Source organism: Typopeltis vanoorti, chromosome 9, assembly GCF_054136105.1.
Source record: "Typopeltis vanoorti isolate ZY-2024b chromosome 9, IOZ_Tvanoo_1.0, whole genome shotgun sequence".
Taxonomy (NCBI): Eukaryota; Metazoa; Arthropoda; class Arachnida; order Uropygi; family Thelyphonidae; genus Typopeltis; species Typopeltis vanoorti.
In genome coordinates this window covers 60,630,839-60,645,558 of record NC_143557.1, presented here as the reverse complement: position 1 = coordinate 60,645,558, position 14,720 = coordinate 60,630,839, and the positions used below count along the sequence as shown (strand labels likewise).

The 14,720-nt window shown below is 35.1% G+C and overlaps 1 protein-coding gene across 3 annotated transcripts in view; it reads left to right on the top strand.

Annotated features, from left to right (window-relative positions):
• LOC150103081 (putative phosphorylase b kinase regulatory subunit beta) overlaps window positions 1-14,720 on the top strand; it is an 860,602-nt gene that overhangs the window by 487,101 nt on the left and 358,781 nt on the right. For all 3 annotated transcript variants that reach the window (XM_090398411.1, XM_090398412.1, XM_090398413.1), the window contains exons 17-18: window positions 9,833-9,915; window positions 11,323-11,413. In XM_090398411.1, the coding sequence (XP_090254537.1) occupies window positions 9,833-9,915; window positions 11,323-11,413 (174 nt within the window). The remainder of the gene's footprint in view (window positions 1-9,832; window positions 9,916-11,322; window positions 11,414-14,720) is intronic.

Sequence of the window (14,720 nt, the reverse complement as noted above, 5' to 3'; positions counted from 1 at the left end):
ATTTTCTGAATTACTTTCAAAAATATTTTTAATTTTTGGCTCATTAGATTAATAAGTCGGAAGTCACTACAGGAATTCGCTTTGGTTTCTTTGGGACAGTGATAAATGTAGATTTGAGCCAATCTGATGGAAATTCATCACTTTCATATATTTTATTAAATAGTTTTTCAAGAAGTTCGATGTTATCTGGTTCGATTAATATCATTTTAAAAATTCTGTTTGCACACCATCTGGTCCACTGGCTTTTCCTGTTTTACTTGTTCGTATAGCATTCTCTATTTCGCATTTCATGATTGCTGGTCCTTGAATGTTATCTTTTATATTTATAGGCTTCTGTCTAGTATCATTGAAAAGTTCTGTTACATATTTTATTCAAATCTGTGCTTTATTCTCTTCTTCTAGAACTATTTTTCCATTTTCGTCTCTTAGAGACACTATTTGCTTTTTCCTCAGTTTTCCAGAAATTTCGTTGATTTTCTTATACAGATTGAAATTATCATCTTTCTTCTGAAGCAGTTCAATTTCACTACAAAAATTTTTCATCCTATTTTCCTTGGCTTCTTTTATTTTTTTCTTGATGATGTTATGTGTTTTTGTATACCTGGCTAGGTCTTTGTTTTTGTACATTCTTCTTGTATCAATAAGAGAAAGAATCTCATCTGTCATCCATTCCTGTTGTTTTATATTATTCTCATAACTCTTCAATCACCTTTCCTTAAATGTTGATTTTCTTCAATACAACTCTCCAAACAGGAAAGTCATCTTCCTTGGGGACCTCATAGTCCACAACAATAGCTGGCTGCCCACTTCCAACTGCAGAGATCAAGCAGGTAGAGAAGCCAAGACTTTTGCATCACAAATGACCTCACACAAATTGTCCACATGCCCACCAGAATACTAGACAGTCCTAACCACTCCCCAAACACTTTGGACTTCTTCCTCACTAGTGACCCATCTTAGTACACTGAGATGTTTACTTCTCAGTATACTTAGATGCCCTTTAGGCAGCTCAGACCACAATATAGTGCAGATCTCTTTCCCCATGGAGCAACATACAACATATGCACGAACATTCGCATCCATGCATGTATGGCATTACCAGAAAGCCAAGTGGAATGATCTTCACAACTTCTACTCTTCATTTCCTTGGTCAGACTACTGTTTCCAGTCACCTGAACTAAAACTATGTGCAGAAAGAATTGCCAAAATAATACTCATTGTCATGGAAACATTTATTCATTGCTCCACCCTAAATTCTCGTCTCCTATCTAAGCCTTAGTTCTCTCACAGGTGTGCCAAGACTGTACAAAAGAAGAGTCAGACATACTATGACTGGCTTGCATCCAAAACTCCATCTTCCTGTACAGCCTGCACCATAGTCTGGAATAGCTGCAAGAAAAATATCACCTCATCAAAAAATTCCTGCCCAAATGGCAACCATGCCTCCTGGGCTCTAGCTATAGCTATTGGCTGTACTTCTGCCGAACACTACTTCCTCCACTGTTACACCCAGATGGTACCATTGCATCATCTCCCATAGAAAAAGCCAACCTCCTGGCTTCTTACTTCTCTTCTAACTGATAGCTGATCATGGTAAATGTTCCCCAGTCAATCTAAACACCCAACACTCTATACCACATTTGATCTTTTTTTTTTTTTTCGCAGAAAGTGATCTGAAAAATTTTTTCTGAAACTGGATACCAAAAAATCCCCTGGCAAAAAATTTGATGACATCCCTCCAGTTATTCTAAAGGTCTGTCCCAGAACCGACTCTCACTTAATGCCGCCTATTTACACTTTCTTATTCCACCAGTATCTATCCTGCAGTTTAGAAACTAGTCCATACATAATCTATTCCTAAGAAGGGTGGCAAATCCTTTTCTTCAAACCACTATCCAATTTCTCTCACCTCAATTCTTTCTAAAGTAATGGAAAGAACCATCAATGGCCAACTCCTACACTACCTTGAAGACTCTCATCTAATAAATGACTGACGATATGGATTACATCATTGTAGATCAACAGGGGATCGACTAGTCTACATCACCCATCTCTGGACAAACAGCTTGGAAAGGTTTGGCAAAACTTGATGGGTTTGTTCTTGATATCCCCAAAACTTTGGTCCAAGTTTGTCACAAAGGCCCATTAAGAAAATGCCCATCATTTTGTCTACCTCCCGACTTCTGCAATTGGTTAGCCAGCTTTCTGGTTGAATGCTCACTTCAAGTGATGATGGATGGCTCCTTATCTTCTATCTATACAACTGTTGAATTGGATTTTAATGGTAACACAGATTGATAAGAAAATAACTATTTATTAACTTAGAAGCTAATTTTTGCTGGTATTATATCCAGCATCTTCAGGGCACACAAACCAAGTTTTTTATAGTAGCGAGACAACCGCAATCTGGTGTAACTGTGGGACTAGTATAAGTAATTGTTGCATGCAACACAAGGACTAAAGTCCTAATTAGGTGCCATCTAAGTTAAAAAAAAAAAAAAAAACAGCAGTCCAAAGAATACTGTTTTTTTTTTTTTTTTTCAAAAATAGTAGTCCAAATAGTAGTATTTGAAAGTTTTACCAGTTTTTTTTTCAAAACTTTGGACTACTATTTTTCAAAACTTTCAATGACTATTTGGATTACTATTTTTGAAAATTTTGGACTACTGTTTTTTTTTTATTTATTATTTAAAATTTTTTTTTTTTTTTTTAACTTAGATGGTGCCTAATTAGGACTTTAGTCCTTGTGTTGCATACTACAATTACTTATACTAGTCCCATTGTTACACCGGATTGTGGTTGTCTCGCTACTATAACAAACTTTGTTTGTGTGCTCTGAAGATGCTGGATATAATATCAGCTAAATATTAGCTTTTAAGTTAATAAATAATTATTTTCTTATCAATCTGTGTTCACATCAATACCATTAAAATCCAATTCAACATGTGCGATGAACACGTAAGCCTTTCCACACAGTTATCTATACAACTAATGCTGGGGTCCCAAAAGGCTCTGTTCTCTTGCCCACTCTTTTCCTTCTATACATAAATGATCTACTCCAGGTGACTGCCAATCCAGTACACAGTTTTGCTGATGACAGAACATTACACTCCTCCTTTTTTGTTTGACCAACACTGCAAAGCACAAATCACCACAGCCTCCAGAAATCTAACCTCTACTCCCTCAAATTCTGATCTTCAAAGTATTCATTGATGAAGTTTGGATAACATTATTAACTTCAATGCCAGCAAAACACAGCTCTGCATTATTTCCCACAAAAAAAGATCTTACTCTTGACAAGACTCAAATCTCTCTTCAAGATAAGATTCATCTTCTAGGAATGCCTTTAACCTCTTTTAATCCTATACAAATCGCAAATCTACCTGATCATTGAATACTGCTCTCGTATCTGGGGTGGTGTCCCTAAGAGCTCCATGAAAATAAAATACTGGATTCTATACAGAAAAGAACAATTAGATGATTTACGACCCCTTTCTCACTAATACACTCCCACTTAATTTCATACAGGTATTCAGTCTCTGCAGCCTGAATCTTCTATGGCCACTGTTCATCAGAACGAGGATGAATAATTCCCCTGCCTCTTATAAATCTGTCAAAACATGTGCAGCAGCCAACAAATGAAAGTAGCAGATGCAAAAAGCAGAATATTATTGTGCATTTACTTTTCTTAGGGAATATATTCTGGGCAGAAACATTGGAGCTCTGGATTCACTACTGGCACTAAATGTAAATAGGATAGAGATTAATATATTGGTGGTGCTAATGATGAACTCAGCCATTTATGGCACTGGGATTATTACTGTTATTATTTTAGGCATTCCCATGTAATCTGAAGGCTCACACTAATACCTACAGTATCTCTCCTTAAAGTCATTCACTAATAAAACACTCGCATCTGTTTCTGGTAGTTCCTTTCCATCCATTTATCACTTTTCAAGCAAAATATCTAGTTTTTATACCCTTGCTAGTACATAACTTCTGGGTATAATCCCTTAGTACCTGTGGTGATATCCCCCATTTAATGGATATCATCACAGGTACTAAGAGAAATGTGAAATTAATTTATAATATCGATAACCAATTCAAATCTCAGTATTGATAGGATTCCACACAAGTGAAAGAAAGGAAGTGGAGTATTTTCAATACACAATGATATTGCTAGGATAAATGCAACTAGTTATAGACCAATCCCTGGAGTGATGATTAATGTATTGAAAAGCTAGTTAGGAACCAAATGAGGAAATGGTGAATTTGGATATGATCAGAAGACATCATGGCCCTCTAATTCTGCTCACACTGTATTAAATGTGAACTTCCACTTTCCTGCATTAAATCAATTCACCCAGCCAATAAAACATATTATGGCAGTGAAAAAAAGTTCTGAAAGTACTGAAGAAAGAAATTTCAGTTGCTCTTTTATAGTATATTACAGCCATTCCATTCAAGAAGAAGAATGTTGTTTCAAAACTATATCCTCTCTGTTCAAACAATCAAGCACAAGCTGTCATATCTCCAAGCATCAGCACTCATTCTAGAGGGATAGAAAATTAAGTTCTTTTGGGTTAAGGTGTATACAGGACTACATGAAATGAGAGAGCAGATTGTTTGCTAAAGGAGCAGCTATAAACAAACAGCTTGAAATAAGTTATAAAAAAAAATGGATTCAAAATCAGCTGCAAAACACTTGCAGAATCAATAAGCCTAAATCGATGAGAAGAATGGAAAACAACTAAAAACAGATCAGCAACAAAGGAATTTATACCATCAGAAGCAGACTTATGCTGATAGTAGACACTATCTCTCCAGGTTTAACCATACTATTAATGTAACAAGGAAAAATAATGCACTAGAGATTGAACATTTGGTCACCATGCCGCATTTGTTGCCCACATGTTCATCAGGCTGCTGATAACCTATTCGTGGACTGTCAATTACTGGGTTCCAATCAGATGCTTCTAATACAAAATGATATTACTTTAGGATGAATGGCTACTGTCAAAAAAAAAAAAAAATTGCTTATCCAAAAGCATTACTCAGAATCATTGAATTTTGTCAGTAGGAACAATTTTCGATCATAATGTAACATAAACTACTCACAAAATCAGAATTATATAGTATATGTGTAAATAATGTTTAGAGATGCAAAAATATATGTAATATAAAAGTTAATCACATTATATAAATACGTGCAGTAAATGCATTATATTAATAGGGTATTCAGGAAATGATCCTTCCAAAAGTAATCCTACTTCCTGGTAGGATTACTATTGGAAGGAAGGGGATATGCATGTATGTGCGTGTGCTCACACACACACATACATACCATCAGTGTCTCATAGATATTCCATTTTTTTATTCTCTAACTCTAAAAACATGTAACTGCTGATCAGCATCTATTCATGGTACTGCTTTAATCTTACAACCAACTTCTTGTCCTCTTTCCTTCCTTACAGCGTCCTTTGTTCCAGAGGACAGTGTATACAGAATATGTATGTGTTCTCCTAAGGACTGCTGCCTTCAGCTGTTTAAAAAATGCTTTGGATATATATAAATTCCTTGAAAGTTTATTTTTCACTAGATTAGACTATAATCAAATTTAGTTTAATCCTTTATCCCAGTGAGAGCAAACAAAGTTTACGCCTGAAAATATCTTCAGGACTGAAAATAGTGTTGTACTATCTTACCTGGGTAAGTAGTGCAACACTAGGGCAACTCGTAGCAAGATACCAACACTCCTATCCCAGTATCTCCCATAATGCAAAACACATCTCCTTGTGGATATGTATACTGTTATGCATTAAGGGATTGGCCACTACCCAGACTAGTTTCGACCTTTATTGAGGTCTCTTCAGTGGGAGCCAGGCCCAGAGTTGGAGATACCAGGCAGAAGCAGTAGCAAGGTCTTCTTTACCTATAGAAGTTGCCAAAAGGTTTATCACCTTTTTTTTATTAAATTACTCTGGATTTAGAGAAAGATTTTGAAAGTTTATTTTTCACTAGGTTAGACTAATCAAATTTAGTTTAATCCTTTATCCCAGTGAGAGCAAACAAAGTTTGTGCTTGAAAATATCTTCATAACTGAATATAGTGTTGTACTATCTTACCTGGGTAAGTAGTGCAACATCAGGGCAACTCGTAGCAAAGGTGGAGCAGTCTACCAACACTCTTATCCCAGTATCTCCCATAATGCAAAACACATCTCCTTGTGGATACCCAGGTAAGATAGTACAACAATATATTCAGTCCTGAAGATATTTTCAGGTGCAAACTTTGTTTGCTCTCACTGGGATAAAGGATTAAACTAAATTTGATTATATACATTCCTTATTTCTTCTTATCTACTTGTCTAGAGCAAAATGGATTGATATGCAAGATACTTTATAGCATGGATAGAACATTGATACAACAGGTATCAAAAAATTAATGGAGCAGTTAAGTCCAAGAGAATGAAGAGCTGGTAGCACACCAGAGGGTTCAATCTCTGAGCCTCTTCTGTTCAACTTCTTGTAAATATATAAATGATACCAGAGATATCTGGAGAACAATATCCAATTGTTTGCTGATTATGCAATGTTGAAAAAAGTGATAAGAAATGTTTCTATTAGAAAATCTCTGCAGGATGACCTGAACAAATAGGTGCAGTGGGCAAGTGATAATAAACTTTAGTTCAGTGTTACCAAGTGCAGGTTTTAAAACAAACATCAGTTCGGACGGAAGAAATTGCAGATAACCGAATGTTACACTAATGAAACCAGTTGTGAAAGGTAGATGTGGTTAGTGAATAGAAAGTCATTGCAGATGAAGAGGAAAAATTCTGAAGTGATATTACCAAAGTGATAAAGTCATCACAACGTATACTACAGTGTTGAAGAGAACACTTAGGTATGGCTTCGTGGAACACAAAGGAAGAAAGGGATTAATTTTAGAAATTATGGACTTTACAACCATGTTATTAATAACTCTTTTTTGACATACTTTGTATGGCAAAATGCTTTCTACCTACAAAAAGAAGGCACAGCCATGGGCTCGCCATTACCCTCCCCCCATTTCTAACTTTTATATGGAACATTTTGAGCATCATGCTTTAGATTCCTCTCCTTTAAAACCCAAAATCTGGCTTAGATACGTTGACGATGTTTTCGTGATCTGATCCCATGGCCGCCAGACACTAGACACATTCCTTAGCCACCTAAACAAATAACACAAGCACATACAGTTCACAATTGAGATTGATGAGCAGAACACACTTCCGTTCTAGATACACTTGTCACATGTCTTCCTTCTGGAAGTGTTACCTTCACTGTTTACCAGAAACTAATAGATACTGGCCAATATATACACATAAACTCCTACCCCCACCCAACACAAAAACTAGGTGTCATTAATATTCTAAAAAACAGAGCTTTGAAGATTTTCTCCAATGAACTAGTGCTTAAAGATGAATTTAAAGTTATCAGTTATACTTTCCAAAAAAATGGTTATAGCCAAAACACTATTAAAAAATTCTCTACAAGACCTCAATAAAAAAACAAAGACAAACCAGACTATACAATAAAACTATAACCATTCCTTACATTAAAGGGAGACATCATATAAAATAAAAAGAATACTACAAAAATACAACCTCAAAGCCACCTTTAAACCTCCTGCAAAATTAAAAAGCTTACTCAATTCATCCAAAGACCTACTCCCTTCGCTGGTCCACCCTGGAGTATACCGTATTTATTGCACCTGTAACATACCATAGATAGCGGAAACAGGACGCACAATTCCTATCAGACAAAAAGAACATAAACGACACATTAAATATGGTGAAGCTGGCCTTTCTGACCATGCCCTGAACACCTTACATAGAATTGACTGGAAAAGCATTAGTTGTCTACATCACACCAAAACTTGGCATGAACGCAAATTTAAGGAAGCCTATGAGATTATTATCAACCACCCCAATCTGAACAATAATGACGGTCTAAAAATCCCAAACATATGGAAGGCATGTATTCGACCCACGGAACCTTCCTCTCTAAGAGTAACTATAAACAGGACTATAGATAATCCAGGATCCTAAATCAAAAATAGCAATTGTAATGCTAAAAATAGGACATCATTGTTACTGAAAGAAAACTACCTATAAGAAAGAATGTTTATTCATGTTATCATCAATAGAATTAGCTTGATGTAGTTTCAAATAATTAATTTTTTTTTTTTTTCTTTAGAGGTCATGCCAGTAGAATAACCTGTGATCAAATCATTGTTTCTCTATCTTACTGTATGTAATGTAACTCAGCTTGTCCTATATATTTGTATCTGCTCCAGATGATTATCTTAATATGAAGATCGAAACGTCCGGAAATTAAAAAGAGTTATTTATAACACGGTTGTCAAGTCCATAATTTCTAAAATGAATGCTGATCACAGTGCAACACTAAAAGAAAGGAAGAAAGGGATTGTTAAGATAATATCTAGCCTGTGATATATTGTATAGGATAGATTGAGGGAATGGGGACTTCAAAGTGTGATAACTAGATGGAATACAGAAGATGGCAGCCTGGTTGGCAGAGTGGTTAGTGTATCCAGTCTCCAGCCAAATGGCTGCAGGTTCAAATCCCACCGTGGACATAGATGTTTGTGAAAATACTAGTGGTGGTGGTGAACAGTAGATAGCGTTGTTGTCGATGATGAGGTTTGCTGTAGTTGGTGGATTGAGTGGTAGAGACAGAGAGTTGTAGAGTAGGTGCCCTCCCTCGATGAGGCTTTGAACTTCTCGGAGGTGTCACTTAATAATAATGATCTGGGAGAAACATACAAGTTAGTGAGGCAATTATATAGTATAAATATGGGATTTTTTTTTTTTCAGTTTGTTGCATCTGAAGTCAAAACAATAGGTCATCCTTGAATTCTTAGTGACAATTTGGTTAATTAAGCATGTGATGTTTAAGTTTCTCATGAAGTGTGGTGAACAGGTGGAAAAAGTTAGCAGCAATAACTTATTCCACTCATTCACCATGGAAAACAGAAGGATATTATGGGGGTTTAGGAGTTATTATTATTATTATTACTTAAACCTCCAGGGGGGGTCCAAAGACTCATCAAGGGAGGCCAACTACTCTACAACCCTCCATCTCCACCAATCCACCAACTGCATCTACCTTCATCATCTACACCAATGCCATCTATCGCCGAACAGTATTTTAACAGACAATCACAAACATCCATGCCCACAACAGGATTGAAACTCACAAACTTTTGGCTGGAGAGCAGATATGCTAACCACTCGGCCAACCAGTCTGTTATGTAAGTAATGGACCCTCCCCTTGATGACCTGGATTCTCCTGAAGTGTGCACATAATGAATTAAATGTTATAGAAATGTTAGTCTATAACATTTAATTCCATCCTTTCTTCCTTTGGTAGTATGCTTGCTGTCCTTCTACCAATTCTTTCATGTCCTCTCTCACTTAATATATGGGAGGGGGGGGGGGGGTTGGAAAGTTCTGATAAATGCCTAGAACAAAAATGATATTAAAGCAACTAATATAACCACAAGAATGAACATACTAGTAGCAGAGTTATAAAAATAACTTATGTTCTTTCTTGTGTTCTAGGTGTTTATCAGAACTTTCCACCCTCCTCCCTTGCCATATTGAAAATATTTATGCTCTCTATTTACAACTATATATTTAATATTCATTATTATGTATTTTTTATTGAATCCATAATTCTAAAAAGCATTATGACAGTAAGTAGATTAAAAAATTTATGTGGTGCATTATTAACTTTGTTGCTTTTTTTTTTCCCCCTTCTAATTTCAGAATGAACTCCATTTTGTTGGTAGATATTGGAGAATGTCTGGTCGTCCTACTGTTTGTATTCTCATTCGTGAAGAACACATGAGGTCAGTTGGATCATTTACTAAATTCATTTTTACATTGTCCAGATATTGTATTACTTTGTGAAATATTTGTGTGCAGATAGTTGCCAGGTGCCAAGGAGATATGGTGACAGTTGAAAATATTCAACAGTGAGTAACCAGGATGATAACTAGTCTGTGGAGCTGCATACATAAAGACAGATGGAGGGAATATCATCTTCAGAGTTTAAGGAATAGATTGAGGAGAAGAGATATGATAGAAACATAGAAGTTAGTAAGGGATCTTTACAGTATAGACACAAGTGAGATTTTTCAGGGTTGGGAAATGTTGAGGTTATCTACATCGAGGGGAAAAAGAAACAAAGAAGAAAAAATTAAATTACATTTAATTTTTTCTTTGCTCCTTTTGAACAGGACTGTGATGCTTCTTCAGTGTTTCTCCTAAAATTTAGGGGACAAATTACTAAAATTGTGAGGACAGCACAACACAGCAAGTTTTGGCAATGATGAGGAATGAATGTGTAGAAGTAATATTTGAAAGTTTGTGGGATGTAGTTTGCACAGGCTTGTGGATGGGAGGAGGAAGAGATATTACTGAGACAGGAGTTGATAAGAGGTTCTTACCAGATTTATGTGGATGAGGTTTTTCATAGAATGTGAGAAGATAGAGGAGAATAAGATGTCATCCCTGGAAACTAAATAAAAGAGGGTGTGAGCAGTGGGGAGAGGAGTAGGTATTTTGCATGGAGAGGATGACAGAAAGATCAACACCTTCAAGTTCAGTAGAATGGATGGCACAAACAGAAGAGGATGACTCAGATGATAGTAGCTCGTGTAAACGAGTTCTGTGAAAAAAGTTTGAGGAAGTTGAATTGCCTGGAATTGGACAGAAATGGATGTCAGAAAGTAGTGAAAACTGCATTGGATTCATAGACGTTGATGATGATGGCTTTTTGCATACTGTATCTCAATCTTCCACATTTTAGCTTTCCATCTGTCTTGGGGAAGGAAGCAAAGAAGCAATTTGTCATCCTTTGTAGAGATTGAGTTTTATGCTCTTATAATAATTACAGAAAAGTTAAGGTTACAAATAAATAGATGGATAGAAATATGGATGGATCTATAATATTCCCTGATGATTTATAATCAGTGAAATGAAGCCTTTAGATTGTGACTGAATATTTGGTTAGGGTTGGTTTTTTCATATTTGTGAAGAAAACAACAAAGAAAAAAGAGGGGAAGGAGGTCAAAAATGTCTTTATATGAATGGTTCTAGTTTATTTTAGTCTAACTAGTAAAGTTAGTCAAGATTTTTGCAATTGTCTTTCATGTGTGTGTGTGTGCGCGCGCGCGTGCATGCTGAAAATAATTTCCTTATAGTATTTAATATTAACCAAATCATTATATGTGATCAGTATATTTTAATTATAGAGATGTTCATTTTAAAGAAATGCTAGATCTCTTAGCAATGCTGAAAAAAGGACACTGTGATGGCCTGAAAATAAGAACAGGAAGACTGCAGGTATGTGCTAACTATAATTGGTATTTTCTTTTGATGCTAATTTTTATGAAATGTTTGTAAGCCTTATACATTAAAATATTGTTTACTGAACTAAATATAAATTCTTAAAATTGAAATTAAATAGACCAGAAATTTTCTCACAAACAGAAATCTGAAAATTCCATTTGAAATGGAATTTTCAGAGTACTTGATCATGTCTGAAACCTTGTCTCCTCCAGTACAATTATTCAGTGTTTTTGATAGTATCACAATTTTGAATCACAGTAATGCTTGGATTTTTAAAAAGCTTAATAATTAAAAAAATGAAATAGAGTCAAATAAACAAAATTATAATAAACTGGTTTTGAGATGATGCTATGGTTTAAAGCAGATTTGGTGAAGAGATGAGGAATGAAAATGAGAGGCTATCCCTAGATGTTGTGTGAAAGTATGATGAAGAAGGCAAGTGGGAAGTGGATTTTTTTTTTTTTTAATATACTCTCCATTTTCTAAATGGAGAGTATTGGGTGAAAGGAATATGTTGAATGTTAGTGTGAATGAATTTAAAGTTTGATTATGACAGATATTTTGTTGACTGACCGAGATCTTCCTTGATAAATCTGTTGACTTCTCTGAGGTTTGTTATTATTAATAATACTTTTGTTTGAAAAATATACCTATAAAAAGATATTTGCGCATTGTTATTTGTATATTATTCTCTGAAAATTTTCTAATTGTGTAAACTTAGTTGGTTGGGTTCATCATAAAATATTATTACAGAAATCGCTTACATTTAATTTAAATGTCTTTATTTGTAAAATTTTCAGCTAAGTTTTATAGCCATTGTCAATACAATAGGAAAACACAAAAAAAGAGAACAGCAATTCACATGAAAGAGCATGATATTATGTGCACTATCAACTGCAGTAGAATAGCACCATTTGCATTATAGACATCCAAAATAAATTACAATAAAATAATTTAGTTAATAAATTATTTTTAAATATAAACAAAAAAATTACGAATTAAGGAACACATGAATGGTGAGTATTAATCAGTATAACTTCCCAAAACTGAGAAATTTAAGTTAATCATTTTTGTACAGCTTTCTTTGTAGTCTTTCTAATAGAAAATAACTTTTGTGTACCACTTTGGTTTTGTTCCACTGAATCCTGAGTTTTGTAGATAATGCATGGCTTGCTAAACTGGATTTGTTGGGGATTCTTTAAGTGAAATACATTCCTGATGTTCTTCAAGATGAATTTGTGCAGAATGATCAGTCTGTCCTTAGTAACATAAGCCACAAGATCAGAGGAGTCTGTAACTTCCAGGATAAGAAAGAGGATGAAGTTTGTCTTTAGATGAGATAAGGAAGGTTGTTAGTTTGTAAACTGTATGCAAATCAGTCTGTTACTTGTCAAGACTCCAACATTATCAGATCTTATATTTCTATCGTCTAAGGCACTTTGTACAGTATCAATCCACCTATATTTAAACTGTTGAGAGGTGGTTACAGCATTGACACTGGAGAGTTCTTTCACTTGGTTGAACAGCGGGAAGGAGCGATGACAAGAGGCCATCCCTGGAAGTTACGTAAGGAAACTATGAGCAAGAGGGTGAGGAGTGGTTTCTTTGCATGGAGGGTGGTTGAGCCGTGGAATGCATTGCCTGATAGAGTGGTGAGGGCGAGAACGGTCAATGAGTTTAAGGAGTGGTATGATAGACTTTGTGTTTCTTAGGGGGAACCTTCCTTCGATGAGTCTTGACAGACATTATGTTCTTAGGAAGGACCTCCCATGATGAGTCTTTTGACTCCATGGAGGCCTGAATAATAATAATAATAATAATAATAATAATATCTTGGTCTTCCTCTGGGTTGTTTTCCTGCCAACCTGGCAGAGAACACTTGTTTTGCTAATCTTTCCTTCCCCATTCTGCTTAAGTGACCTTATCACCTAAGATTAGCTCTGCTAATGCATTCCTGGATGCTGACAATGTCAAGTTCTTTCCTAATATCCTCATTTTTAATATGATATTGCCATTGATGCCAAAGACAAATATCTTCATCTTTCTTATCCTGGAAGTTAATCTGTCGAAATCATTAATTCAGAATACTTTAGCTGCTAGAACAAACTGTACAAACAACAGATAGAGAGAACAGCTGTGGTGTCTCCCTTTTCTCCAACTCTATATATATGGTACTGGTAAATACATTGATTCTAACTCATTAATTGTCAAAAATATGGTGTAATCAAATCTTTAATTGACAGAGCGCATTAAACATGTTCTGCAGATTCTCTTCTAAACAAAAAACTGTTTATTATTGTAATTACCTTTATCTCTAATGGTTATAATGCAAAGTCTATTGATAAAATAATCAATAATTATGGTTGCCATCTTAACCCACCCCAAGAAGAAATTACCAGAATTTGTATTCCATATGTTAAGGGACTTTCAGAAAAAAATAGCATGACTACTTTCACAGACTAACTTACAAGTCTCTTTCCATCTTGTTCATAAACTTAATACCTTCCTTATCTCACCTAAAGACAAATATCCTAATCTTTCTTATCCAGAATTTTGCAGAATCCCCTGCTCTTGCAGCTTATGTTATTATCAACAGACTGGTCGTTTGGCACAAATTCATCTTGAAGAACGTCAAGAATACATTGCACTTAAAGAATCCAACAAATCCAGTTTAGCAAGCCACTCATTATCTACAAAACACAGGATTCAGTGGAACAAAACTAGACTGGTACACAAAAAGTTATTTTCTTCTGAAAAGATTGTACAAAGCACACACATTTACAACCCAAACCTGAACAAAAATGATTGCCTATAATTTTCTCAATTTTGTTAAGTTATACTGACTAATGCTCACCATTTATGTGTTCCTTAATTTGTCATTTTTTTTTTGTTTATATGTAAAAATAATTTATTAACTAAATTATTTTATTGTAATTTATTTTGGATATCTATTCATGCAGATGAATCTATTCTCTTGCAGCTGCTAGTGCACATAATATTGCAAGCTTTCAGTTGAATTGTTGTTCTCTTTTTTTTATGTTTTCCTATAATCATCACTATTCTTATTATTATCATCAAATTCCTGCCATGTACCCTCAAGGGGGTGTACAGGATATGATAGTACCACATGAAAAATTTACGTCATTATGAACTTACTATCTACAATTTTCCTCCAAATCAGTCTGTAACTTGTCAAGACACCAACATTATCAGATCATATATTTCTATCGTCTAAGGCACTTTTTACAGTATCAATCCACCTATATCTTGGTCTTCCTCTGGGTTGTTTTCCTGCCAACCT